The sequence below is a fragment of the Microtus pennsylvanicus genome, chromosome 2 (assembly GCF_037038515.1).
Source record: "Microtus pennsylvanicus isolate mMicPen1 chromosome 2, mMicPen1.hap1, whole genome shotgun sequence".
NCBI lineage: Eukaryota > Metazoa > Chordata > Mammalia > Rodentia > Cricetidae > Microtus > Microtus pennsylvanicus.
The window spans coordinates 51,484,806-51,512,669 of NC_134580.1; the positions used below are offsets into that span (position 1 = coordinate 51,484,806).

At 44.2% G+C, this 27,864-nt stretch overlaps 1 protein-coding gene across 1 annotated transcript in view; it reads left to right on the top strand.

The window, feature by feature from the left end:
* Ext1 (exostosin glycosyltransferase 1) overlaps positions 1–27,864 on the top strand; it is a 276,453-nt gene that overhangs the window by 219,925 nt on the left and 28,664 nt on the right. The window contains exons 2-4 of the mRNA XM_075961024.1: positions 18,873–18,966; positions 20,423–20,530; positions 25,207–25,326. Coding sequence (XP_075817139.1) covers positions 18,873–18,966; positions 20,423–20,530; positions 25,207–25,326 — 322 coding nt within the window. The remainder of the gene's footprint in view (positions 1–18,872; positions 18,967–20,422; positions 20,531–25,206; positions 25,327–27,864) is intronic.

Below are 27,864 nucleotides of genomic sequence, written 5' to 3' on the forward strand. Positions count from 1 at the left end.
GGCTATGCAATCCTTTGGATCCCAGTCAGTGGCCCTTCTGACAGCCAGAACGACCATGAATCAGGGTTTGCTTTCAGAGCACACGTTTCCCAGTTCACAACTCTGCTCAGTAAGCTCTACAGTATTTCACACTTGGACTGAAGGGTTAAAATACACAGTGACATGTATTTAAACATCATTCATTGTTTAGTTAACCTCTGTCTATGATGTGGACCAAAAGTATAGCATACAACAAATGCTTTTCCCTACAAGAGAGACAACAGACGGAGGGATGTGTACCCCCGTCTCCCACCCCCACTTTGGAAGTGTGAGGGAACTACCTTTATGAACCATGAGTTCTAAGATAAAAATTTCAAAGAGCTCACGGAATCTACTGGCTTTCCTTTTACAGCCCCCACATACAGGCTTAAATTTCCTATAAGGCTCAATAAATAGAGTCTGTTGCTTTGCATAAGTGTATGAAAGTGGCAGGCTGTTCCCTTTGTCAATAAATGTTTTATGTCATCGCCTCCATGCCGGAATCTCTTGTGTAAATTATGAATTAGGCTTGGTGGAGTAGCCCAGCAGGGTCTGCCTGCTGAGGGTCAGCAGGCTGGCCTGTGACATTCGGCAGATGCTTCTCCATTGCAGAGTAACCTAGAAAATTGTGTGGGTGGGTCGAGGACAGTCAGGTCCTTGGGAAAGAAGCTCAAGGTGTCTGTGTGTCATATGGCTAATTTTATAGACCACATAAAGGGTTTTCCTGTTAAAGCCAAGTAGTTCATTGTCATTGAAGGGCATGGCTCCTCTTTCATAGGAGAAGACATACTTCTCCAATGAACTATTTCTGATCCCCAGCCTCTTCACATGTGTACAAGGAGTTCTTAGCACGATGTGGCCATAAAGGTCATCACAATGGACACAAAGACAGCTCAGTGCCTGCCAGTTTTCTCTGCGAAAGTGCAGTCTGGAGCTCCTGGAATGTCTTATTTATCATGAGAAGTCTAAGATCTCAATCTTCATGTGGAATCTGCTATTTTGAAAACGTTGGCATCGTTAGGCCCCATCTAGACCAAAGCAAATGTATCAGTGAGCAGGGCGGATGCTCGTGATACTAATTGGTGGCCCAAGTTCGAGCCTTCATTGGAAATTCATCTCTGACACATGTAAACATCTTGTGTTTACAAAGGACACTCCTGAGTCACTAGTGTGCAGCTGAAAATATAAAATGTGTATGTATTCGTGTGAAACCAAAATATATACTCAATATAATTAAAATATCTCAGTAGTAAAGAAATGTACAGTAGTGTCCCATAAGAATAAAGTTCCTGAACACACTTCTTTGGTAGACAGTTTTCTTCCTGTTTCTTGTTTATGATAGGATTGAAAGAGTTCAGAAGTAATGCATCCGTGTAAACCCTGGGCCTGAAGTCTGTTAGGTGTTTTCTGTCTTTAAAGTCTGATATTTTGTAGAGGTGACACCCATCTGGAGTAATCCCTCCAATATCTTACTCTTCAGATTTCTACAGCAGGATTAATAAGAGTGGTGTTTGAAGTCTTCTTAATTTGGCAAATATTCTGAGCTGTCTCTTGCTTCATTTTGTTTGAGTCCCTCCTGTTTGAGGTGCGAGCTGCCTGTCTAACCTATATTGGCCTTGAATTTGGGATCTTCCTTCCTCTCAGCCTTAGTGTTGGGATTATATACATATGGTACTATGTCCATCATTCTCAATTATTTTATTATTTCCTTTAAAATATTTTAAATATGCAGTTACTGAGTCAATCTTCCTCATCATTAACCCCAAGTGTCCAGGGTGCGATCATGGTATCTCGACCCGGTGCTTGTTCAGTCCCTGAGATATTTCCCCGGGTGGGTGAGCTGAATGTACCTGTCGTGTTTAATGATTGCTTGCTCAGAGTAATTTCAGACAACTGAACATATATATGCCTAACATCCTCCTGGGGGAGGGAAGGGGGACAGAATATGAATGTTTTAATTTATGCAGGATGCAGCCTCCACACAGCCTGGAAATCAGCGTGTGTGTGTGTTCTGTGTTTTAAGATTTCCTGGTACTTTATATGGATTACCCATGAGCATCATTATCATCTGTGTGACAATGTTTTGAAAGAGCTCATTTATAACTATTTCTGCTGGTATGAAACACCAGTGAAGTTAACAGCATCTCACACTGTGTGTTCATGGGGCGTTTTCATGTTGTAATCCTAGCTACAGACCTACAGGCAGTGGTGGCGCACACCTTTAATCCCAGCATTTGGGAAGCAGAGACAGGTGGATCTCTGATTTAGAAGCCAGCCTGGTCTACAGAGTGTGTTTCAGGACAGCCATGGCTACACAGAGAACCCCTGTATCAGAGTGAGGGGGAACACCTCTGGACATATAGATGGCCAAGCCTGTGCCAGCCTCAGTCTCCAGTGGAATGGATTTGTTACTTGAATTTGACATCCTGCACCCACACATAGGGACTCACAGACTGTGGTACTGTGTGTGAAACTGAGCACATACATGTGTGGTCAGTTGTCATGGCTGTTATATCAGCATCATTTCCATGCGTTAAGGTATCATTTTGTGGGTTTCATGTGGTTCCTGATCCCTTCTGTGGATTCTACCTAGCTACTTTCCCACTCTATATATGACTTTGATGTACAATATAGAAACAGAATCTGGGCATCTGTATTTTTTCCCCAACCCTTTCTTCTAATTTGTTTCAAAGGGAACAGCAGCTGGTGGTTTGGCCTGGCTTGACCCCACACTATTGTCTCTGTTGCGGCACGGAACATTCTTGAGGAGGTGCTATAACTCCTAAATTAGTCTAACAGGATGATAGATGAAATCTGTCTTGCTTCGGCAAAACCCAGTTGTGACTTTTGTTTTGGCTCTGGTCCAAACTAATTCCTTAATATCTAAAATTCCCTTGCCCACCTCTCTCCCCTTAGCGACCAGAATCAGCAGGCTAGCCTTGTCATTGTAGCAGAAAATATCTTCAGTGGCTTCTCCCAGCCTGGGCCTTGCAGCCATCACTACTGGTAGGAAGTTATTACTTACGGAAGGGCAGAAGCGAGACCCCAGGGCTCTTCCTACCAACACTTTTGTTCCCCAGGGGGACTTCCTGGCTGAGAATGGCTTTCCTTTCTTTCCCAGACCCCTACCACTACTGATTCTTCCTGCAATTAAGTCATTTCCATTATTTCATATCATGGTTTTCTCACCCTAGAGATGTAAAATGTTAGGGCAAAATACAGGCATTCATGCTGCTCGTGCATTCAGGGAGTTGGGGAATTTGCCTTTTAATTACTGTAAAAATATGATTATTTAGGGACAAGGCACCATCTCTGCAGAGCCTGCAGAATTTTCTGCAGCAACAGGAATAGGGGCTCATGAATAAGGACTAAAATAGGTAAGTTGGCAGGTCCTGGGGGAAGAGCAAGCAGCGTGAACTGTAACCGTCCTCAGCATCCTTCGTTGGCTGCAGTCAGATCGTGAAGGTGCATCCCTGCCTCTCTTTCCTGTCTGTAACATGGGTTCATGCCAGTTGCCCCTCAGTTGTGGCTCAGCAGGCATCCGCAAGTGTCTAACAAAACCAACTTGTTAAGGCAAAGTGCTTACCTACCTAGAGCCCCAGTCTCTAATCACACTCATTTCCCAGGCAGAAAGAAGCCTCCGTCTTCGTTTTGCATAACATCCTACAGATTTAACTCTAGCTCACAGCAAGGTATCTTTGGTTTCTTGAGGCGAATAGCTGTGGCATGTGTATTTTGCTTCCCTTGATGTATTTTTAAGTTCTTAATGGCCTCTGCGGCCACTGTCGGCGCTGCGTCTCCAGCTCTACTTTCGCTGGGCACTGTCCTGTAGGTCTCAACTTAATCCCTACCTTCTAAGAGGATCAAACCTCTTTCCTGCGTGTTCTCATTGAGCCACCCATGAACACCGTAACTGAACACGTGCTGAATGAGTCACTGCTGTTCTCCCCACACGAGACAGGGAATTGATTCTCCAAGCTCAATGGGTTTGTGGTGGTGCCCCTGGTGATAAGATACCTGGTACTTAGTAAGATTCCAGGAAGAATTACTGATGGGTGGCTAGGTGCACAATGGATAGATGGACAGATGAATATATGAAATGTTCCTATGTCCTGCATTTTATTTGATGTCTCTTCGTTAGCCTATCCTCATGACCTAGAGGACCCGCAACCTCTCCCTCACAAGTGTGCACTGAACACACACAGACATCCTAGAAGATGGCCTGTGGGGGGACCAAAGGCAGATGGTAGGTCTTGGACTCAAAGCCCCGTGGCAAGTTGGGAAAGTGAAAATCACATAAAGTCTTAGGAAAAGTTTTTCAAATTTCTTCCATCTGGATGTAGAACTGAGGATGCTTTTGGTTTGCCCCTGCTCTGTGTCCTCAGGGATGGGGAAGAATACCCCAGAGGCAGAGATTGGCCTCGGGAAGTGTCTTGTGTCTGATTCAGCAGCACGTAAGAGCTTTGACCAATACCAGACATGTCTCAGGATGGAAAATCATAACCGAGTCCAATAGATTCCTTTATAGTCCTTGTGGGATCCTTCAAGCTACAGCTTACTTATCTGGCCCCAGACATCCTCTCCATGCAGCAAGGCAGGGAAGCAGTGAGCAGTGGCATTTGCTCCTTGGGTACTAAGAACAAACTGTCTCAGTTTGTATCTCCTGTCTGTTCTTAAAGTGAATTTAGACAAATTAGTCGTATGCCTCCATTTCTTCTTCCATAGACTAGGGGAAAGAAAGGCTGGGCTTTGTATAGTGTGCGATCCCAATGCTCCACAGACCAAGGCAGAAGAATGATGAGTTCGAGTTGAGGCTGGGATACGTAATGTGATGCGTGCCCAGTGTGTCAAGGAAAGGTGGTGTGGAACAGGGTACATATTCAGCTTATGGTGTTCTGATAGGCAGCTGGCCAAGTGGACATAAAGTGTTTTGCAGAGGACAGGACATGTCACAGATTGTGGATAGTCGCTCGATGCCATCAGTAGCATCATTTTGACTAGCTGCAGGAGTTTCTAATGGGAATTCTATGCCAAGCTTTATGGCTGCTTCCCTTTCAGGCCGTGACAGAAACCACAGTTTCTTCTACCCTGTCTGCCTAAGTGCCTTTGTCCCCAACAGTTTCTACAAGGACCCAAACACAGTGTCCAGAGAACGGCCCTGATCATCCTACATTTCACCTTCAAATGTTTTCACAAGGGCTATTGAGACAACCTTAAACTGTCTGATAATCCATAGTGTGCAGTAGCTAGGGTGTGGGCTGTGTACACAGGCATGAAATAAATTAAATAGTGCTGACAGCGTGTGTGTGTGTGTGTGTGTGTGTGTGTGTGTGTGTGTGTGTGTGTGCCCAGCCAGCCACCCTGCTTCCTTAGATCGTTTAAGCACATTTCATGTAATGGAATGTGTTATGACTTCAGCAGCTTCTGAATAAAAGTTGGGGGAGGGAAAAAATCTGAAACATGGCACTAGCTAGGCTCCCCAGGGGAGTTATTTAAGGCAGCTTGGGTACTTCTGTGGAAATTGGGCACTGTTCTTTTAGAGTTCTGGCCCCTTCCCCCTCCTTTTATTTTTAGATTTGAGGTGAGAGTGTGAGTCCAGATCTACTGTCAAGCTGTCTTTCTTTCTCCGCTCACTTGGAGCTTGTCTTTTTAGCTTAGGTCTCATCTCTTGGTATCTTGGGCAGGTGGTTCGACCTCTTCTGACTTCCCTGATTTTTATCTGGGATGTTTAGACTAACTAACCTTTTGTGGTGTCTTCCAGCTGGTTAAAAGTTTGATTTCATGATTTTCCTTCTTTGTTACAGGAAGCACGAAAACCATGCCTCGAACCTAGGAAAGTTTTCATTGATCACATTGAAAACTTAGGCTTTGTGTGTTCTGACTTAGTGTGAGTGCTGCTGTGTCCACGTGTGTGCATTCATGTTTTCCTTTCTTATTTCTCCTCCCTTCCTTTTTCTTTCCTTTCTTGCCTTTCCCTTTCCTCCCTCCTTCTACTCCCCTTTCCTTTTTTGAGAGGTAAGGGTAATTTAGATTTTATTTCTCCATTTCTCTAGGCCTTGCTGGATGCATGGTCATTTGATCTCAGTGGAAACTCCCCATGCCGGGACATACACCAGCCTTCTTGCTGTTGGCAGGTTTTGGAAGCCTGCAGCCAGGGTCCTAAGGCCATCTGAGTCACTGTTAATGAACCAGACGGCCTGAGATGCTCCAGTGGCTGCCTCTTGGCACTTGGCAGCCAAATCTTTTTTCATGTTAGTTTCAAGGTTGTCAGATATCATTATCCCCAAGTATTAAAATTTTCAAAGAAAGGAGGCAGTGTGTTTGATTTATAGAATAATTATCTAACTTCAGCTCCAACTTGGCTTTGGCAATGGTTTTGCAAGCACTCGAAAATTAAATCCATTTTTTATGGCACTACAAGGCATTATCTCACAGCAAATGATAATTAAACACCTGTGAAATCAATTAGCCCTTTAAGCAGGGGGAAAAAAAGTTTTCCAATTATGTTTTCACACCTCCAAAACTTTTATAATTCCAAACCTAACACTTGTGGAGAGGGGTATGGTTGATTGGCTGCTGCTGGGCTAACTTTCCGTTAAAGATCATCCCTAAGTTTTGCTCAGAATCCATCCTGAGACAGTTTGTCGTGAGGGCATACATAGGAAGAGGACGGAACCACCGCAGCCGTCAGCTCCCCACAGCTGTGTGTCTGACACACAGCTGAGGCATCACCTTCTCTAAAAAGGAAGTGACTCACTTTGTTTTGATGCCAAGCTTTACATGGCGGTTTATTTGAAAGTCGGGAGGCCTTAGTGGAAACGGCGCGGTAAGATGTTCCACGTGACGGAAGTGCTCGCTCTTGAAGGGCCCCATACCCAAGAGTTCCGAACCAACTTCAGTTCCGATTCACACCCTGCAAACAGCCCAACTGGCTGACAGCTAAAATGTAATACAATGGGAAATCCCTCCAGTAGCCCTTTTTCTTCCTCACTTTTGGCCATGGTAACAAATTCACTTTTCCGGATGCTTTTGGAAAACAGCTGATATTTCCTAAGCAAAGACGAGCATAATGCCTTTGACATCTACCTGTGACTCAGAACAAAAGCTGCTCCAAGAAGGGTTAGTCTCATCCTTTCTGATGCTTGCAGGTACTTGAGTTTGCTCAGTGTTTTCTGATTACCTGCCTTGCTACGTCCTTAGGACACCTTGCTAAGTAGACAAGACCAAAATGATGCTCAGTTTTATCAACAAAAGTCGACTCAAGTCAATATAGCTTGCTTAAGATGAGTCAGGGACCAGGTCCAGAGCAGAAAGTTTATGTGACTATTAGTTCCTGCAGGCTTTACTCCATCACTCTACGTAAACAGGTTAAATGATGCTTCAAAAAATATTTTAGATTGTCCCTGAAGATATTTTTAATGGGTCTTGCTTTTAAAGCAGATGGCATTTAGAGATGTTGACAAATATTAGCTTTAACTGAAGAAATAAGGCTAACATTACACAGGACAAAGATGAAAAAGGACTTTTCAAGATCTGTTTGGAAACGTGTGTGACGCTGTCTTGTGAACGCCAACAGCCGTTGGATGCTTTGCAACCCTCATAAGTATTACAGGCCCTGAAGAATGAGCTGAGGGTTGAACGCTCTGATATTTGTTCAACAAAGACATCATAAAAGATTACTCTAGGCCGGACATGTACTCAGGACTGGGGTAATAGCAGTGGACAAGAAAAGGTGTCTTCCTGCTGTTACACAGTGTATGTTAGGTTTCGACAAGAAATAACAGGGAGCCCTCAAAAGACTATGTGCCTGAATTCAAGCAGTTCTCAGTGTCTGGTCTCAGAGCGCCTCTCTGAAGAGTATGCACACTGATGAGCATCTTGGAAAATATCTGGAAGAAGAATGTTCCCGTGTAAGGGCACAGCAAGTATGAGAATGAAAGCAAGTGTGCTGTGCTGAGAAACTGAGAACTGTGCAGCTAGAGATGGTCAGCAGGAAAAGGGGTGTTGAAGTTGTTGGGGAGGCCAGTTTTAATGGGTCCCCATATCCAGGCGCGTAGATACTGTTCGAAGCGGCTGGAGGAGCCATTGGGATAATTTTACCTAGAGCCTGGCATTTGACAGGGTTCTTTAGTCATTTGGTAGGAAGCAGATTTCAAGGGGATAAGATTGAGCTTGGTCTGTTTTAAAGCCAACAGGAACTCGAATGCGCTTCTGTTGCTGAGGTCATTCTCCTTGGAAAGGGAGAATAGCGCTGGTGAATCATGGGAGCACACTCTGGCATCTGCAGAATGACAAATTCTACTACTAGGCAGTCCTAGACCACTTTGCATCCTTGTTTCCCTGGCTCTCGGAACACTACCTGGCTCTGTACTCATTTGTTCAATACACTAGTTACTTTTTCATAGCTGCAATAAAAATACCTAAGAAGGGAATTTCAAAGAAGGAGTTCTTAAAAGAATATACTCTATTTACGTGCTACTATGTGTATATTGTGTGTCTGGCTATTCGTAAATGAACCATGTGTGTACAAGAACAACTGGGGGTCTGACTAGGGTGTCTGATCCCCTGGAACTGAATTTACAGGCAGTGGTAAGCCACCATGTAGATGTACTCTCAACCACTGAGCCACTTCTCCAGCTCCCAAAGAAGGAATTCCTTATTTTAGCTTAATTCTGATATTTAGCAGTATCTGAGATTTCAGTCTACAATCCTTTGCCCTGTTGATCTGAGTTTATAAGGAAGTAGGAGCATTTGGGAGATATGAATATGCTCAGAGCTTGGTAAACTGAAAACAGTGAGAGACAGGAGGAGGTCAGAATAAGATGTGACCATCTAAAACATGCCCTCAGTGATCTACTGCCTCCAATATGGTTCCAACTTCCAAAGTTTTCGCTGTTTTACAAAAGTAGCATTACTAGCTGGGAACCAGTTTTTAAACACATGAGCCTGTTCAAACCTTAACATCTAACAATGCCAGGGCACAAAGACATCCCCAGGAACATCTGGTCTACCTCCTTCCCATCACATGCATCAATTTTCCTTGTTCCAGAGCCCTGTTTCAATATGAGACATCTCTTTAGCAACTTCTCCAGAGACTTGTAGAAAAGATAACCAGCTGGAGGAAAGGGAGGTGATTCAGCTCCATTACTGTCTCTCCCAATGTAATATTGTGTGTCTGCCAAAGGAAATGGCAGAATCTAGACTCAACCTTCCCAGTCCCTAAGAACTCAGCTGTCATACACTGGTGGTCCAGTCCACCATCAATATGTAACACTCTTTTTTTTTTACCATTGCACAAATGTTTTATGTCACTTGGTCACACCCCTGCATTTGCATGTCTATACACCCCCATACCAAAGGGGGAAAGTTATACTTTCTGTTGACATCTTCTTTGATGAAACTTACATCTTACATTTAAGCGCCCTAGATTACTGCAGCACTCAACCATATTAATATAGGCCATTCCAAGGCCTTGTTTGCATGGTCAGTGTCGAAGGCCCAGGACTGAGTTGTTCCTGTCTTAAGTCAAAAATTAAAAGCCAGTAATGGTGATAGTGGGAGAGAAGATGGCAAGGCGAGGTTACCCAAACAGGGCTATTTTCCAAGGTATTTTTTAATCACTTAAGTACAGGGATCAGACAGAAGGTTTAAGAGCCGACAAAGAGAGCAGTGTCTCAGACAGGCTCTGTCTCCATCCTTGTCTTCCCTGGCTAGGAGAAAAGCCCATCAGGAATTCCAACCATTTGCCTCACCTAAGGGCAGACAGGGGTAGCCAGGGAGGATAAGGTGTCTTTTCTTACTTCATTAAGGGAAGTTTGTGGAACATTAGGGTGAGCCCGTTTCTTCTGTGGGTGGAAAGCCCTTCCTTTTGGACCAAGTCAGTGTTTGTCCTTGGAGAGAAGCCGCCAGGAGGGTCTGCAATTGTTCTCCTCAGCTCAGGCATGGAGGAAGGGCAGGAGCGTGCTCAGTGAGAACACCACTGTGCATACATTTGACGTGATTTTCACATAATGCTATTTATCAGGCCTGGTGAAGCACAAATTTCCAATTCTCATCACTGTTCAAGGAGAAGATAACTTTTTAACAAGTTGCCAGACCTTTAGAAATAAAGACAGAGAAAATGGGGGTTTAACTATACAAAAGGAAAACCAAGAACACAAGATTGATTTCTGTTTTGTTTTGTTCCGAGTCCCGTTGAAATTGGAGCATCACCTTAGGCAGGCTTGGTTTTATCAAGACTTGGATATATGCTTATTGGTTAAAAGTTGAGCTTGTCATAACGAAGAGTTATACCATTTCATGTTCACCTTTCTTCTTTCAAAGACCCTATCAACACAATGTAAACCGGCAAATGCTAGTCATAGGTAAGTAGGTGGGTTGTGGGCCAAGAGTTAGTAAGACCTAAGTCCTGACTTGGGAAGCCTGAGGGAAGGAAGGCATAAAAATGAACAACTCAGTTGAGTGAACATTAGATTCAAGACAGGGCATGGGATGGAGTGGTCATAGGGACTTCTTCTAGACATCAGGGGAGGAAGTTAGGCGGACAGGCAGAAGAGGCTGAAGCGGTCATTTCTGGTTTAGGACTTGAGTGGTCACAGGGAACTTACTCTAGGCAGCCGGAGTAGAGTAGTTAAGCAGAAAGGCAGTGGAGGCTGAAGCTTTCACTTCTAAGTCTCTGTCGTCCTCACCTCTCCACGTGAGGGAAGCTGTCCTGAGAATATATGCTCCCTGCTGCCTATCCTGCCAAGTCCTCGTGACCTTTACTCTACATTTCCTGGCCCCGTTCCACTTGGCCGTCTCCTGTGGCACAGCACCTAGGGAAACGCTAATGGTAAGATAATGCCCTTGGCCTTCTCCTTTCCTGAGTGGCCTGTTATATATCTCTTCTGAACCATTTATCCATGCAAGGCCATTGTCGCAGTGTCTCCTCTTCCCTCTGTACCCAAGTAACCCTTTATTTAGCCTTGTCACAAATGCTGTACCTCTAACCGGAGAACTTAGACTCAAGTGTCTTGGAATTGCATTCCTCTCAGAATAGTTTTCAAATCCGGCACTGAAAGTATAAAAGCGGGCGCAACGTGTCCTCCTGAAAGCTCCTGAGATTGATGTCACAGGGCACAGTGTGTTACAAATCTCTGTCTTCAGCTTTGCAACCTCTGTGTTACTCTCTCCTAGGAAAGGCTCTGAGGGACTGTAGAGCACACAGCCAACGCTGCTTTCCTTACACAAATGCCACAAAGCCTTCGAGCGATGCCTGCACCATCGCCTGTGAAACAGGAACAATAGTTGCACCTACTCCTTGTAGCAGTTCTAACGATACAATGCAATGGGGAATATAGATTGCGTGGCACTGTGCCCTGCCCACAGCAAAGGCTGAACCAGTGGGATTATTAGTAGTATAATTATTATCATTAGCGGTTATCGTATTTATTCATGTGTTTATATATTAACCATCGAGCTACTGTTTAATGAGCAGGAACCAGGATGGTGTTTTGAGACAAGGTCTTTATTGGTAGCCCTCACTGCCCTGGAGCTAGCAGTGTGGATCTGCCTACCTCTGCTGCCTGAGAACCGGGACTAAAGGCTTTTTCCACGAGGATGTTATCTACCCTTTTGGAAGTACATGATATATTAATCATACATGCTAAGTTTGTGAGTGAGTGTGAGTGACTGCCAGTGACTATTCAAGGTAGGAGTGCAATGGACAAGATTCAAAACGATAGGGATTCTGACTCGGTGTGGTCAAGAGCATATTTGATACCGAGCATCCCCTTTCTCTCTTTCTCTGGGGGTGAAAGACAGGTGTCACTTTACCCACCTTATATCAAACCTATGCCTATGGCGGTCATGTGATGACAGAGTCAGTGCCTCTCGGCCTCCAGAGTGCTACCTTTCGCCTCCTGTCCCTGTGTTGAAGTAGATTTTAAATTGACATATGGAGAAAACTGTCTTCTGTAGAAGCCAGGAAATACGAAAAGATGGTTGTCAGTGCCCATGCTTGGTTTTGTACACCCATCCCTGCCTGCAGCAGACAGCCTAGAATTGGTAGTCTCACATCATAGGTCGCAAAGGAAGGAATACCATCTAATCCTTGCCATGACTGGTTGGTTGCCTGTTGAATCTTCAAGACAAGGAATTGCACCACCTTTAAGTAACAGCTGCTGCTGTAGGGGCGTTGCTGACTATACCTAAGGCTGTCGCTGCTCTGCTCGGTCATAGTCAGTACGCAGTTCCATGTGTTTGGATAACTGATTGACATGTATGTAAAGCAGCTCAGTTATGTGCAAAAGACCTGTAAGTATGTGTCAGGTGGACACAGATTCCGCCAACCGAACAGATAATCTGTAACCACTGGAACCTGTGCTTTCCCATGCCTTGAGTACATTTCCATGTCGTGTTTTTCTGAGACCTTAGCACGGTGGCCACCGAAGGTGACCTGGGACAACGTTTTGAGGAGAAAGAGCCCTCTAAGTGGCAGCTGCTGGGTGAGGGGTCCAGAGATGAGTTGAACTGCTTCATAGTTGTCTCCATAAGAATTGCATGTTTTCAGACACCACACGTTACGTGGACTGGCCAGAAGAATCAGGACCCTAGAGTTGGGACACTGGTGTCACGGTCCTAGTGGTGACTTCCATTCCCAGTATTCTGAGCTCTGCCTGTGAAGGTTGCATTTGGGATCATGTCATTCTTTCTCCCGAGCTCTTCAGCGTCTCAGACTCACCCTCCTGGACTAGGGTCTGAGCTCCAGGAAGGAGCAAGCAAAGTCATCCTATTGGTCCCCTTTCTGAGCTAGCAGCCTCTTTAACCCTTTCCAACTCACTCCAAATTGTGTGCTTTCCCTCACCTTGGACCCTTTGTTCCTGATGCCCGCTGCTTCTAGCCTAGAAATGCCCATCCCTTCCCTGAACCTGCTAGTTCGCTCCCCCATCAGTACTTAGCCAGAAGTCCTATAAATCTGTGTGATCCTTGTTCTCCCTTTCTTCATTAATGCCGCCTGTGGCCATGCCTTATCTTCCCTGCATAAACCAGACCGTGCCCCCACATGACTATCTCTCCACCCACCCACCCCCTCCTCACATTGATTTATGATTTTCCAACAACTTCACAGTCTTTTGACTGGACCAGGAGCTTCTTAAGTGCTGCACATGAGAGACATCCTCCTGACTTTTGCCGAATGGGTGGAAGAAAACACACACACACACACACACAGAGAGAGAGAGAGAGAGAGAGAGAGAGAGAGAGAGAGAGAGAGAAGTTGCTGCACATAGTTGCGATTCATTTTCCTCATCCCGGGGCACTCTGTGGAACTTCAACCATCCCAAGCATTTTCCTGCTGATTCTTTTCATAAGAGGTGGGACTCAAACCTGGGTGTAAACAGAGGAAGAGTAACTACCGATAAGGGTCAGGGCTGGCAGGAGCAGATGAGCCATGGATGTTCACCCAGTTCATAAATAAGTAGTTGAAACAAACCACCACCCCCAGCAGACCGGAACTGTGTGAGTCTGGAGGTTAGAGGCCCCTTGCCGCCTTCTTCCCTGTCCTCTGTGGCTAGCAAAATGGCAGGATCATTTGGCAAATGTGCTGTGACATTGGGTCTACGGGAACCCCAGGAAGACGGCAAGCCACACCAGTAGCGTCCTTGTGCAGCGTTTGAGGATGAGAAAGATGCTCTTAAACTCCATGCTGCTGCTGTGGTCCAGCGTGCGGCTTCTGTTTCCCTTCTTTTCCAGGGCCTGTTTCACATTTGTCTCTCAGCTGTCTCGGCAAATCTGTTTTTATTTTATTTTATTTTTATTGTTGGTAGTTTTTAAAAAATGTTTATTCCATCCCTTCTGATATAATTTGCCATAATAACTTGCAATTGCATACTGCTTTCCTGATTACGCTGCATGTACATAATTTCATTTGAGCTCCACAGCTTTGAGACTGAGCTAAGAGATTTGCATGGGGGTCACACAGGCGATGCAAACTCTAGATGCTCCAGCCCAGATTTCCTCGTTCACAACTGCCTGTATTCCCTATTATCTGCTGTCTTTCTTCAACTGTGGTGATGATAATGAGCGTTTTTCCTGATTGTTTACAAGGTGCCATTGCGTTAGTTAAAATGTATCCTTTGATCAGCCCTGCGGAAGGATCATCCCCTTCCGATGAACAAGGAAACTGAACCTAGACAAATTACCATTTCCTCAGATCACCTCATTTGCATACAGCAAGCCTGGAATGTGAACCTCAGGGTTTGGCTGCTTGACCACCGAGCTCTTGATTACTAAGTTCTTAACTACCAGGCTCGGGCTGCTCAAAATGTCCTGTGTTTTACAAAGAATTCACATAAAATCCTGGGCTCTCTCCCCAGAGTTCTTGATTCTGCAGGCCTGGGTAATCCTGAGATCTCTGCAGTTCCCAGGGAAGGCTGGGAGAACACTTGGCCGTATGATGGGTACCATTCTGCACCACCCCTTGCCAGTTGCACTGACTCACTACTAGAAACAATGCATTTTGTAGGGTGACAAAAAAATTCAAACATGTGCTGTTCCATAGCTTGTTTTAAACGTGGTATATCCCATACATTATTCAGGACAACCGTAGGAAGAAAAGTATTAGAACTATTGAGTGGTCCTTGTTTCTAGGGTAAATTCAGGGCCACGTCCTTTTATTGCACGTCTCTTTGTAGCCACTTAGGAAAACTCTTCTACCTCCTGTGTCATTTGTGTCCTTACCGCTGGAGTGGGGACTGTCATGCCTGTCTGCACAGTGGAGCAAAGTGGTTTATCAGTTAAAGGTGGAAGTTCCTTGAGAGCGGTTGTCACAACTCCTTTCCCACTCATGTAGGCTGGTGTGTTTGCCTTTAAGCTGTGCGTGATTAGACCATGCTTTGCGTTTCCTGACTTAATCAGAACTGGTGTACTTTACACGATTGTCCTCCCACTTGACCTCTCAAGCCCGCCGGTCTGTCTCCCCCACCTCTAACCGATGATAGCCACCACTCGGTTCTTTATCCCCGTAATTATGTGCCACAAGTGTTGTGAAAATGGAGCAATGCAGTGTGTACCCTTTAGGGGGTGGCTTTGGACTTAGCATTAGCATCCTCGAGGTTCTCATATATCCGAGTAGTTTGATCCATTTCGTTTATTCTATTTGTTTCCCGAGAAGTGTTCTAGGCTATGTGAATACCGTCGTCCGTTGCCTCATTCATGCCTTGAGGGGCATCTTGGTGCTTTTCACTCTGGGGCTATTACAGTTAAAACTGCTCTACACATTGGCGGACAGTTTTTCCATGTAAAAATAAGTCTTCATTTCTCTGGGTCTGGGATAAATGCCCAAGTCCAAGTGTTGGGTCATATGAAAAGTCCATTTTTAGTTTGAGGAGGAACTGCCAAATTGTCCCCAAAGCGACCTCACCATTTTCCTCTCCTACTGGCACAGTGAAAAAATTTACATTGTCTACACCTTATCAGCTGTCCTCTTAAATAATGCCTAGTGGTGCCTCATTGTGTTTTGATTTCCATTTCTCCAATGACTAGCGATATTCAGTATCTTCCTGTGCTCTTCTTGGCGCCTTATTCATTTTCTTTGGGGAAAATATCAGCTCACATTCTTAGCCCGTGTTTACATTGGATTCCCGTTTTGTTGAGTCAGAAGTGTTCTTTATGTATTTTAGACAAAACTTCCATATCAGACGTGTGATTTGGGAATGTTTACTCGGCTTCAATGGCTTGTCTTTTCCCTTCCCGGTAGGAGTTGGGTGTGGGTGTGTCTCCCACCGTGCAGTTCTCAGTCCTCATAGGCAGAAGTGGAAACAGGCATAACGGAGCAGGTCATGGGACAGGGTGCCAGTCACCTAAGGCTGGGGGGCAGATTTCTCAAACGGATGTTTCTCTCTTTCTTTTGTGCCTTTGGCACTATTTCGAGAAAGTTTAAATCCAACTTTTTTTAATTTTTACTAGTAAAATATTTGGGGGAACATTCCACAGGGTTCCTATGTGCCACACCGAAGTGATGGCTCTAGTTTTCTTTGCTGATATGATCCCCTTTAGAAGATTTTATATCTTACCCATTGTCTTCGTTCTTAGGTGGATAAACCAACTACCTCTGAATAGGGTCTGTCTGAAAGTGACAGTATCATCAGAAGTGTTTCTTAGAAGGACAGATGAATCAATGAATGGTTCCGTTAAGTAAAAGGGCATCACACGAGGCTGAGTTAAAGGATAGCAAACAAGAAGTGCCCCCAATTAAAACCGGTAGCCGGCCTGATTAAAGGGCATCGATATCTTTTCACTTGGAATACCTCCGTATTTCATGAACTCCTTGACCAATAGAATCCAAAAGAGAAAAAAGTTTATGGGCTGAGCATGCTGAAAAGTTGGAATGGAAAACATTTATCTCAGTTCTCAGTTATTTTGTTGCCATGAGGAGACAGTATAACCAAGGCAACTTACAAAAGTAAGCTTTTAATTGGGGGCTTGCCTACAGTTTCATAAGGTAAACACATGACCATCACAGTGTCGAACATGGCAGAAGGCAAGCAAAGCATTGGACCACTCAGGGGTATGGGAAGGGTGAGACTGAGCCTGATGTAAGACTTTTGACACTTCAAAGCCTACCCACTATGGAACACATCCTCCAACAAGGCCAGACCCAATTCAGTTGAGAAAATGGATGCCCCAAAGACATCTGTGTTAAGCTCATGGTCTCATAGCAGGTACTAACTGGCCCACACGGTTTCACACATCTCATGCTATGAATGGCTTCAAGCTTCAATCATGTGGCTTCGTTTACTACATCAGCAACTAATGCTTCTGTAGACCCCTTTAAAAGTCAACACCCTGGTGTAACTGTCGCTTGACTTTTCCCCAAGAGTTTTCTGCCCTTCTTTTCCTTCCACACACTCTAGAAATTAAATTCTGCAAGTGAAGACTTTGAAACTTGTTACCATCCAGAACACTAATAAGATTTTACATTTTTAGCAGTTTAATGATGAGGATGTAGGACTCTGTGCTGGTCCCTCGGGGGTTTCTATTCTGGGTATCTGTTAAACCTTGCAGTGGTATGAAGTATATTCGACCTTTCTATATTAAAAAAAAAAAAGATCAGTTTAAGTTTCACGCATAAATTTGTGTCTGTATATTCTTTCCCTCTTCTCTACCTATTAGGTAGAATTCAGACATTATCAACATTTGAACTTGAAGATACTTGTCAGTTATTTTTCTGTGTTTGGTGAAAAAAGAGGCGTCATTGCCATCAAAATTTAATATTTTTATTTAGCTAAATTTGATCCTTCTTAAAAATCCTTTCCACTTTGAAGTCCATTGCAGCTTAATTAATGCAGCAAGGGCTTTTTATTTTGCTCTCAATGGAGATAATCTTAATCTATTCACAGTGACCTTTTCTTGTGCAAATTAGTTGTACATGCTTGTTTAAGCAAATGGTCCTTTTGCATGATGTCTCTTCTTAATGACGGGTTTATAATTGAAAATTGGCTTACTCCCATATGCCTAGTTTATATGAGAATATAAAAATAGATGTGGACTTTAAAAATATGAATGTATATATCAATATCCCCCCAAAAAAGAAGAGGGAAGAACCCAGTGCCTTCAGGCTATGGTTAAATTAGACTATTAGAGTTGGAAAATGCTGGTGACATATGCTACTGTCAGAGCCGCACCTGTCTGCTTAGCCCTGGAAGTGCTTGAAAAACGAGAGTGATTTCATCTCGGCTGTACGATTCCGAGCCTTTATAGGACATGAGGTATCGCTAGCTCCCCAAGTTTTCTTAAACTCCTAATGAAGTCAAAACTGCACGGCTAGGGATGTGTTTGCTGTTAATCACTTTTAAAGCAGGTGTCTCGAACAATTAAATGCTTTTCGTCGGTCCGAACATTTTGCTGACAACAAGAGACAGGTGATACTTGTGGTATGATCATTTGTCTAGAGTGTTCCCCACCCCCCATAAAACAAAAACTGACAAAACAGTACAATACTATTAAATGGCATTTGAGTTAAAAGAATAATCACCCGTTCTCTATCCCAGTTTCCAATGCTTCCCTATTAGTTTTCTTTCTTTGTTATCCCTCTTTCTCATCTGCAAGTGAGCTTTCTTCTGATCCCCACCCACCCCGCCCCACACAACCCTGCTCTCCCCCCCACCCCGCACCCTCCCCCAGTCTTTCTGCTGAAAGTCAAAGCAACCATTCTTATACTGGAGCACTGTTTGTCGGGAGTCACTGAATGTTCCTGGTTAAATGTAGAAACTCCAGTTTGAAGAGAAAACAAATGTTGGCTTGTGCTTAGGGTGGAGGTTTCCGAAGTATCTTTTAATAGAATAGAGAACAGGAACATTTAGTGTTGCTGAGTGGCATGGCATTAAGGGAGAAGCAGATGCAGAAGGGATGCTGCTCCTGCCTATTGGAGCAAACTATTTCACTCGGACAAAAACTACTGCATGGTGCACGCCTTAAATCCCAGCACACAGGAGGCAGAAGTGGGGGGATCTCTTAAGTTTGAGGCCATCTGGCTTCTGCATAGCAAGTTCTGAGCCAGCCATGGCTACATAATGGGACCTTGCCTCTCCCCATCTGATTTTGAGGAACAGAAGCTAGGCAAGACAACTTGGTATGAGAATCATTAGACCTGTCTTTTTATAAACTGTTTGCAGAAGAGATCCTTATTGCTTTATATAGCTTGAGTGTTCCTATTTGTTCTCCCCATGCAACGAGCTCTCTGAGCACACATGGAAAAGGGAGGGTAGCCCTTTCCCGGGGCTGTTGTGCAGGATAAATGGACACACCCCATGACCCTCAGCTGTCCGGTTTTCCTCTTGGATTTTCTCTTGCTGACCACACCCCTTTTGTTCTAGGTATGATTATCGGGAAATGCTGCACAATGCCACTTTCTGTCTGGTTCCTCGTGGTCGCAGGCTTGGGTCCTTCAGATTCCTGGAGGCTTTGCAGGTAAGAGACTATGAAACTTCTCATCCTTGCGTTGAGGATGGAAGCCAAACTGGTTTACGCCTTCTTACTCTTATAGAATAGTCTAAAAGAAGCCATAGCTTTTGCTGCAGATGTAAAAAAAGACAAAATAAAACAAAAAACTACTTCCAAGAAAAATCTGATCTAGTTTGAAGAGTCAGAATTGGGAACAAGATTGACTCCCTACCCTTGGACATAAGAGGACCAAATGGTCTCACCACCCAGGAACTGGATTCTTCAGGGACACATTTGCAAACAGAGGGTAGATGGGTAGATATAATTGGCAATCTAGCTCCTGAGTTTGAAGAAGGGACTCTTCCTCTTTTCCAGCAAGCCAGTCTCAGGTCCACCGACAGTGGGTTGTTGCTATTATTTCCCCCCCAAAAATGAAACTGTGGGTTAGGTCCTCATCTTGGTCCTCTGTGAATTCTTCTAAACTCAGAGAGTGAAGGGACTTACTTGCCCTGATGTTCCAGAGCCCTGCAGTTCAGAGGAAGCTCTGCTGATCAACCCTTCTCCTGCTGCTCCTGCAGCCGGCCTTCTTAGAGGGCAGGGTGAAACATGCTCTCTCCCTCTCGTCCTTCCTTCCTGTCCTCCCAGTAATTTGCACCCTGTCTGAATCTGTGTATTTGAGGAGGGTTATGTAGCGTCTTCACCCTGCCGTGCCAACTATGAGTCCTGTTGTATCCTCAGGCTAAAGAGCTCCTTTCTATGGTGGGGCATTCTATGGTGCTTTGTGTACTTTGAGAAGCATGCCACCACCCACTAACATTCTTGCAGCTTCATGGGTGTTGCGAGGAGCAGATTGCTCTCTGGGTTGGATAAAGACTTCTTTGGAAGCTACACTGTCTTTGGCTTATTGGTGTGTACTGACTGTGCAGACTGGAAATGGGCATGGCTGTGGTTGGCAAGGCTCCATGCTGGAGGGAACCAAGTTTTGAGCTAGGTGTTTATAGGGCAAAGGAAAGCTAGAGACTACGATCGTGAAGTTCGCCAACCTGGAAAGGCTGGGCCCTCTCCTGCTCTTCGTTAGCTCATGACATTGGGGTGAACCATGACAGAAGTGGATCTGTAGCACTTACATGGACAAAATTACTATATTCAAGGTTGATTTTATGCTCAGATTCTATTGGTGAAAGCTTTTGTTGCATCAATAAAACTTATGCAACAAGGCCCATCATCTCCACGGAAGTAAAGTCAGCCAAAATCACGCATACTAGACTAGAAAAGTTTAGTATCAGTCTAAGGCAAGACTTGAAGTCTTACAATCCATGTGATTTGTTAATTCCGAACCACTTACTTTCTTCCTGGCCTGAGCAGTCTGGGACCCATGTAACATAAGCAGTGCCAGCAATTGAGTTTGTCCTGATTATTTTCCTGATTGGAACGGGTATAACTGTCACTGTCCTCACACTCACGAAATCTTTCCTCTGCTCAGGCTGCCTGTGTCCCTGTGATGCTCAGCAATGGATGGGAGTTGCCATTCTCCGAAGTGATTAATTGGAACCAAGCTGCCATCATCGGCGATGAGAGATTGTTATTACAGGTAAGGAAGGGGCTGTGGCCTTGTGCAGGACAGCAGATTATTGCTGCCCCCACCCAAACTTTCAAAGAAGATGGATCCAAAAGGTCAGCTCCATAAAAGAAATTTTATCAGGAGAAAATTGCCTGTGTCGTCATGAATATGAAGTCGTTGAATATGATATTGTTCGCTTTCCAACACAAAATCTGTCCAGGTCCACAGAATATATTCTGGGAAGCAGCTGATAAAATGCCTGAGCTTTGTTCAGTGAGGAGAGGGGCATTCCCCCCCGCCCAGCTTTAGCAGCAAAATTCTTAGGCTTGGCACTCCCTCAGATCCCTTGCCTTGGTTCCTATATTTGTTTCCGGTTAACGCCAGAGCACAAACCCTAGGATTGGCTGCTGTGTCCAGTGTTCCCACTACAGTGCGGCTCTGCCCTGAGTTCTTGCAGAAGTGCTGCCCCTTGGATAAATATTCAAAAGAAGGGGGCCTAACAAAAGTGTCGGTTGCTCAAGGGAAGGCAACGCAACCTGCACAGAGAGATGGAAGGGCAACAAGAGTCCATGAAGATTTCCCAAGCCCCCTGCAATTGTGTTTGAGGTTCACAATAAACTGTCACACACGCTCACCGCACAGTTAATGTTTTCCTTTCATGGCATTAAACACTTTATCTTTAAACCTCCACAAGCTTCTGTAGAAGTATTATCTCTAATGTTCTTGCTTTAGAAACAAAAATAATTGATATCCATAAACTTGAGCTCCTAACTGTGCGTTTGATTTTTCTTCTGGGCTCCTGGCTGGTCTGTGGATGGACTGGTGAGGGATTATAGTCATCTTCTGAAGGTCTCTGGTAATGCAGCCTCTCTTGGAGAGCCCTGTGGACTCATCAAGCCTAGGTCACGACAGTTCTAGAATATTCCTTTCATGAGGTCCTCAGGTCCGGGATCTTGCCCCTTCTGGAACCTCAGCACAAATGTGGAAGAATGTGTACTCTGAACATGATGAGCCCATTTGTTGAAGTTAGCCCATTCTGTTCTAAACAAAACATAGTTTCTTAGATGCTCTCTGAGAAAGGGGTTGGGGGGAGTCTTATGAAAAGCTAAGGCTTGTAGCAGCTATTGCTTGGTGTAATTCAATAGGGACATCCTCCTAGACATAGTGAGAAAAAACCCTCACCTTGCAGAGATAGTAGTCACTCGCTCCAAGTGAGTGGTCCTTTCCCACACTGCCTCTGTCTTTCCCTTTATGTTGTTTTAATAATATATGCTCATTAAAGAAAACTTCGGGTATGAAAATCATCGGTCTTGTTCTCCATTTGTGCATCATGGCTTCCTTGCTGTGACAAGCTGGGGCTTGTCTTGGGGTGGGAAACTTGCCCGACACTGAAGTTTGTCTGTCCAGTGTCTATCTCTTCACCAAAGCTGATGAATAGTTCACCTTCTGAAGTTTATTTGTTTTTCGAGACAGGGTTTCTCTGTATAGCTTTGGAGCCTGCCCTGGAGCTCGCTTTGTAGACCAGGCTGGCCTCAAACTTTTAAAGAGATCTGCCTGCCTCTGCCTCCCGAGTGCTGGGATTAAAGGTGTGTGCCACCACCGCCGAGCCTTAAAGTTCCTTTTTTACTTGCCTGTAAAGATTGTATCTTTCATACCCTGGTGCCCACATTTTCTAGTGTTTTCCCCTCCTCGTCTGCAGTCTGTCTTTACACAGCTGCCTCCATAATGAACAGTGGCTGCAATGTTGTTAACAATAGTTTAAAGAGTTGGCTCGGAGCCCAAGTGTGCGCTCTGGGAAATGTTTTCTGTTCTGTTACAATTTTCCATTTCCTGTTTCAGAACAGCTCTGGTGTTTGTTCCATATGTTCTTGTCATCCTGTCACGAGAAACATCCCGTGGCTTTCCTGCATCTTTTCTGGTCGGTCCCATTAGCTTTGTTACCATACATAACCTTTTATTAGGACTCCATTGAGCTCTTCAACTTCCAAATCATCCCATCCAAATCGGAATTAATTTATCACTTCCCCCTACCTGTCTCTGAGGACAAGCTGATTAATAACCACCAGCCACATGCCGTTAGAAGTTGGAACTCCATCCCGCTGGTCAGTTGGCGTTGGCCTCCAGAGCACTTGGCGAAGCGCTGTAAGACAGTGCAGTTCTGCACAGGAAAGGGTAGTGCACACAGCTCCGGAAGTCATGAAGACATGATGCAGCCATGGAAGAGAGAGGGCTGGGCTCGAGCCTGAGTTTGCGACGCTTCTTTCCTCCCTTTAGAAGCTCCATGCACTTGATTTTTTTGGAGGCCGTGCAGCAATGGTAGCTTTGGCATTTTCCTGATGGATTAATTCTCGTGCCCATGATAAAAACAGCCATGCCAACCTGTGTGACTTAGAGAATGCCTTTGACATTTAAAAGGGCATGCTTATGAAAATAGAGGATCAGGTTGTTTTTTTTTTTTTTCTAATTTTCCCTTGGCAATCTAGGTCATTTTCTCAGTGAGTAAATAAAAATAAATTTTCCTGACTTATCAAGGATCTGTGTCATGAATGGTTTATCTCCTCTAAGGGTATTTTATTTCCACTTGACCTTGAGCCTCCCAGTGTTTCAACTTTACCTGCTGCCTCCATATATTTTGCAGTATTATGATCCCTTCAAAGCACAAATTTAGTACCCAGGTTGGGATGTTGACAGAGAAAGTCAGCTTTTCCTTCCATTCTTATTGTGTGGAACTTTCATTGCTTCTTCTAGGGGCAGTCTGGAATATAACAGTGTGCCACCACGTCCTTCCTCTCTAAGGGGAACTTAGGTATAGCGTAGTCCTGTATTTGGGGTATCTTTCTATTTAATGTGGTTGGAAGAGTGTTCCTCGTCTAGCCCAGATTCCCATGTCTTCCTGATTCATCGCATAGGAGGGAGGTGAGCATGCAGAATGGGGAGCACAACAGGGCAGCCAATAATCAGAAAGAATCGCCCGTGAGAGGATAGATTACAAACGCAGTCACATCTTGAGCTGTCCGTGCAGTTGGGGAACAAGTCTAGGGAACTTAGCCAGAAATCTAAGGAGTGCATCTTAGAATTAAGAAGCAGACGGTAAATAACTGCCTAGCTTTGTGTAGAATCAACTGGTCCAGCTTGAAATAGCAACTCCCTGTGTCAACAATGGTAATAGTAATAATAAACCATAAAGCAGCCTTCCCATATTTTAGACCTTGTATTAAGCACTTACATAATCCTTTTTTTCCAACCATCATATTATAAATGAGTAATCGGAGAGACCAACTAACTCATCTGAGGAAGCATCGCTAGTAAATGGTAGAACCAGAATGCCGCATTAGTACCATTAACACCTGTACTGTAGTTGTGTCAAGCTATGCTGCTATTAAAAATAACAAAATCCTCTATGTTCAGAGAGTCCGGTTTTAACCCAGGCTTTTCCAGACCCAGGCCAGCTGGCCTTGGTGAGTTCCCGATAGAACATCCCCATTGTCTCAGTGTGTGGGTGCACCCCTCGCGGTCCTGAGTTCCATGCTCGTGCTCTCTCTCCTTCTGCTCCTGATTTGGACCTTGAGATTTCAGTCCTGTGCTCCAATTTGGGTCTCTGTCTCTGTCTCCTTTCATCGCTTGCTGAAGGTTAATATTCAGGATGATGCCTATATGTTTTTCTTTGGGTTCTCCTTATTTAGCTTCTCTAGGATCACTAATTATAAGCTCAATGTCCTACTGCACGCACTGGCTTTGTGGGAGCCTAGGCAGTTTGGATGCTCAACTTACTAGACCTGGATGGAGGTGGGGGTTCCTTGGACTTCCCACAGGACAGGGAACCCTGATTGCTTTTCGGGCTGGGGGGAGACTTAATTGGGGGAGGGGGAGGGAAATGGGAGGCGGTGGCGGGGAAGAGACAGAAATCTTTAATAAATAAATAAATAAAAAAAATAACAAAATCCTGATGATAGCTTCAGGTGGTCATGTTCAATTAGGCTCTTATTTCTTCTATAGCTAGCATAAGGATGATTCTCTTAGCCACTAAATGTATAGCAGTATGAACAGCAAGGAAGGCCTTCCTTCAAAATTACCTAACTTGGTATAAAGCAGCCTATGATGAAACACAGTGTTTGGGAGATTCGGTGAGACTGGGGAAAGAGCTGAAGCCAAGAGGAGAGTATTTTCAGGTCTACAAAGATTCAGAAAAAGCTAGAGGAAGCATCTGCACATAGACATGGCTAAATCTGTTTGTACTGAACGCAAAGGCTCATGAACAGTCTCTAGAAACACATGTTTAGATACTTTATGGTTCTTGGAGAGATACTTCTTAGAAATTTTTTTTCCTTTCCCCAAAGCCTGTATCTACTTCTTGGGAAAATGTGACTGTCCATGTCCGGGCCAAAGTTTTTTTGGCCTTGAGGAGGAGGCAGAACTAGGAGTACCGTGTACAGTTGACCTGCTACTATGGAATCTGAGGACTGAGCTAATCCAATGCACAACTTTCACGCATTTGACTGCCTTCCAGGCTGCTTCTCTAGACCTGTGGTCTGTTCTGGCGTTTCTTGGGGGGACATATCTACCTAGTGGTTGGTGATTTTTAATAGACCTACTTGCTAGACACTGAAGGCTATGAAGAATAAAAGTGCAGCCCACGGGGCTGTTTTGACCAAGCACATCTCTCTGTTTTACAGTTATAATTACCGTGTGTTCCCTTTATGTTCCAGATTCCTTCTACAATCAGGTCTATTCATCAGGATAAAATCCTAGCACTTAGACAACAGACACAGTTCTTGTGGGAGGCTTATTTTTCTTCAGTTGAGAAGATTGTATTAACTACACTAGAGGTAAGCGAAACCGCGTGGCTCCTGATCTTGGATAATGATGTTTTTGTTTCTCAACCTCTTTTTCACTCTTGGGTTGTGCGTTTGGTCAAATGGGACAAAATCAAATTTTCTGTCCTTGAACATGTGAGTGACTGCCCCCCCCCACCATCTGCTTGGCCATTTCCAAGCAAATGCCATTGTTCCTGACAAATTCTCAGAGCAGAAGTGACCTGGAGAGAAGCCGTGCTCTGGACACAGAGATTGACTTTGTCCGACATAATTTTAGAGATACGTGGGTAATGACCGTCTTCCTGTCACTCAAGCGCAATGGTATCCTTTAAAGACATAGTTCCAGAGTGCATTTAGAAAAGAAGATAATGACCAAGTAAGGGAAATAACCTCTACCATTCTAAAGATATGAATGGTTTAGTCACCGCCATAAGTATATAGCATTTGAAGAGGCAGCCAAATTGACTCTGTGGACACATACAGTCTCACCAACCAGCATCCTGTGTTATATAAGGTTATGGCAAGAGGAAAGATCATTATCATCACTGTTTCTAGCTGGTATAGAAAGTGTTAGCCTTTATAAAAACAGAAACTCGGGCAGGGGAGTGGATAGTTGTCTTCAAGTTGCTTTACTCTGCATGCATGCTTCTTTGTGGGTGTGTGTGCGTGCGTGTGAGCATGCATATAGCATTAGGAATTGGACATAGAGCCTTGTTCATGTTGAGAAAGCCCTCTGCCACTGAGGCATAGCCTCATTCGCTTAAATTGTCTTGTTTAAGGCAGGAGAAAAATAGAAAATCATGGAAATGATTAAAACCACAGGAAGCAGAGCAGATAGCAATGGCCCAAGGCTACACGGAGCAGTGCAGAGAGCTAAGAAAAAATGGAGAAAGTTGCACACTCATGGATTTCAGATCTGTGGGAAGGGGAGCGATCCAACAGCTCCTGAGGTGACCCAGGTACTTACAGAATGGCCGGGACGATTTATTCCACACTTGGGGAGTCTTTACTTTGGAAATTAATGGTCACTCGGAAAGCTAATATAATCGAGAGTAAACACAAGACACCCAGGTAATACTGTGGAAACTGAGGTCACCTGTGGGTCCACAGGATAGTGTTCTTGCTGTGGAGAGAGTCAGAGTCAGTGCTTTGAGAAGCACAGTGGGACCGTTTCCATATGGGCCTCACCTGGGCTCCAGATCTCAGCCCTGGCAACACATCATCAGGATTTCCCATGTACATGCCTGGCATATGCCCCGAAGCTAGGCAAACGGAAGGCCTGTTTTGATTATTTTGAATTCCTGTTTGGTTTTGTTTTTTGGTCAGATTGAAGATTTTTTTTCCTTTAAAAAATAATAAATTACTTTCTAACCTCCTAATTCTTAGAGTGTTAGCTATAACTGAATTTCATCTGTCTCAGGAAGCCCACAGATACACAAAAGAAATTGCCATAAGATTGTGGATGCTTATATATTTCAGAAGTTTATAATACTTTAAATATTAACCCTTTGTCTTTTGTCCTAAACATTCCCCCTTGACTAGTCAAGTTCCTTCTGTTCTGTTTGTGTTACATAGTCTCAGTGTCTGCATTTGGAAAGAGCTGTGACTTCTCTGCTGGCTGCATGTAGGAAGAGCATTTTGCCTCATAATTTATTGTGTATGTATATACATACATAAACACAAATATTTTTAGTGCCTTCTTGGTTATTGTTTTATATCAGTTTAGTCAGCTGGCTTTTAATCATGATCTGTGTTAAAAGGGTAGTCCTTTTCTCCTTTTATTTTTCCATTTCCTGAGTTGTTTTCTCATGCTTTTAGTTCACTCTTTCCATAGTGTTCTGCTGTGCTACTTGGTGCATTTTCGGGTGTCTCCTCGTCTTTTTATCCTGTCCTGCTGCTGTCCTCTGATACCCTCAGATTGTGTTCTAATCTGTCTTCATCCTAATGCCATCCTGTAGTAAGCCTCTCCCCATCTGGTGCAGGTCACTGTGAATCCTGTCTGTAATTACTGCTGTCTGCAAAGATGACTAGCAATGTATGCAGTGCCTTAGCCCGTTTTCTTTTTTCTTTTTGGATTTTCGAGACAGGGTTTCTCTGTGGCTTTGGAGCCTGTCCTGGAACTAGCTCTGTAGACCAGGCTGGTCTCGAACTCACAGAGATCCGCCTGCCTCTGCCTCCCGAGTGCTGGGATTAAAGGCATGCGCCACCACCGCCCGGCTCTTAGCCCATTTTCTGCATGCATTTTAGGCCCTATCTTTACCTATTCTTTTAGGATAGTGTCCGTGAAATGAGATTACTGAACCAAAGAGTTCGGGCGTTACCAAGGTCATAATATATTTTGGTAAATTACTATGTTTTTATCAACTTGAAAAAATATTGTTTTATTTTTATTTGATTGAAATGACAGAAGAAATTAGGGAACATTGAAAAAAAAGTCTAGTAAGTTGGGGAATAGATTGTCAAGATAGCAATTTTCCTCGATCTGCACATCAAAGTCTTAAAAGAGGATGACAAAAATTACTCTGAGCTTTAGTTTGAAGAATAAATGCC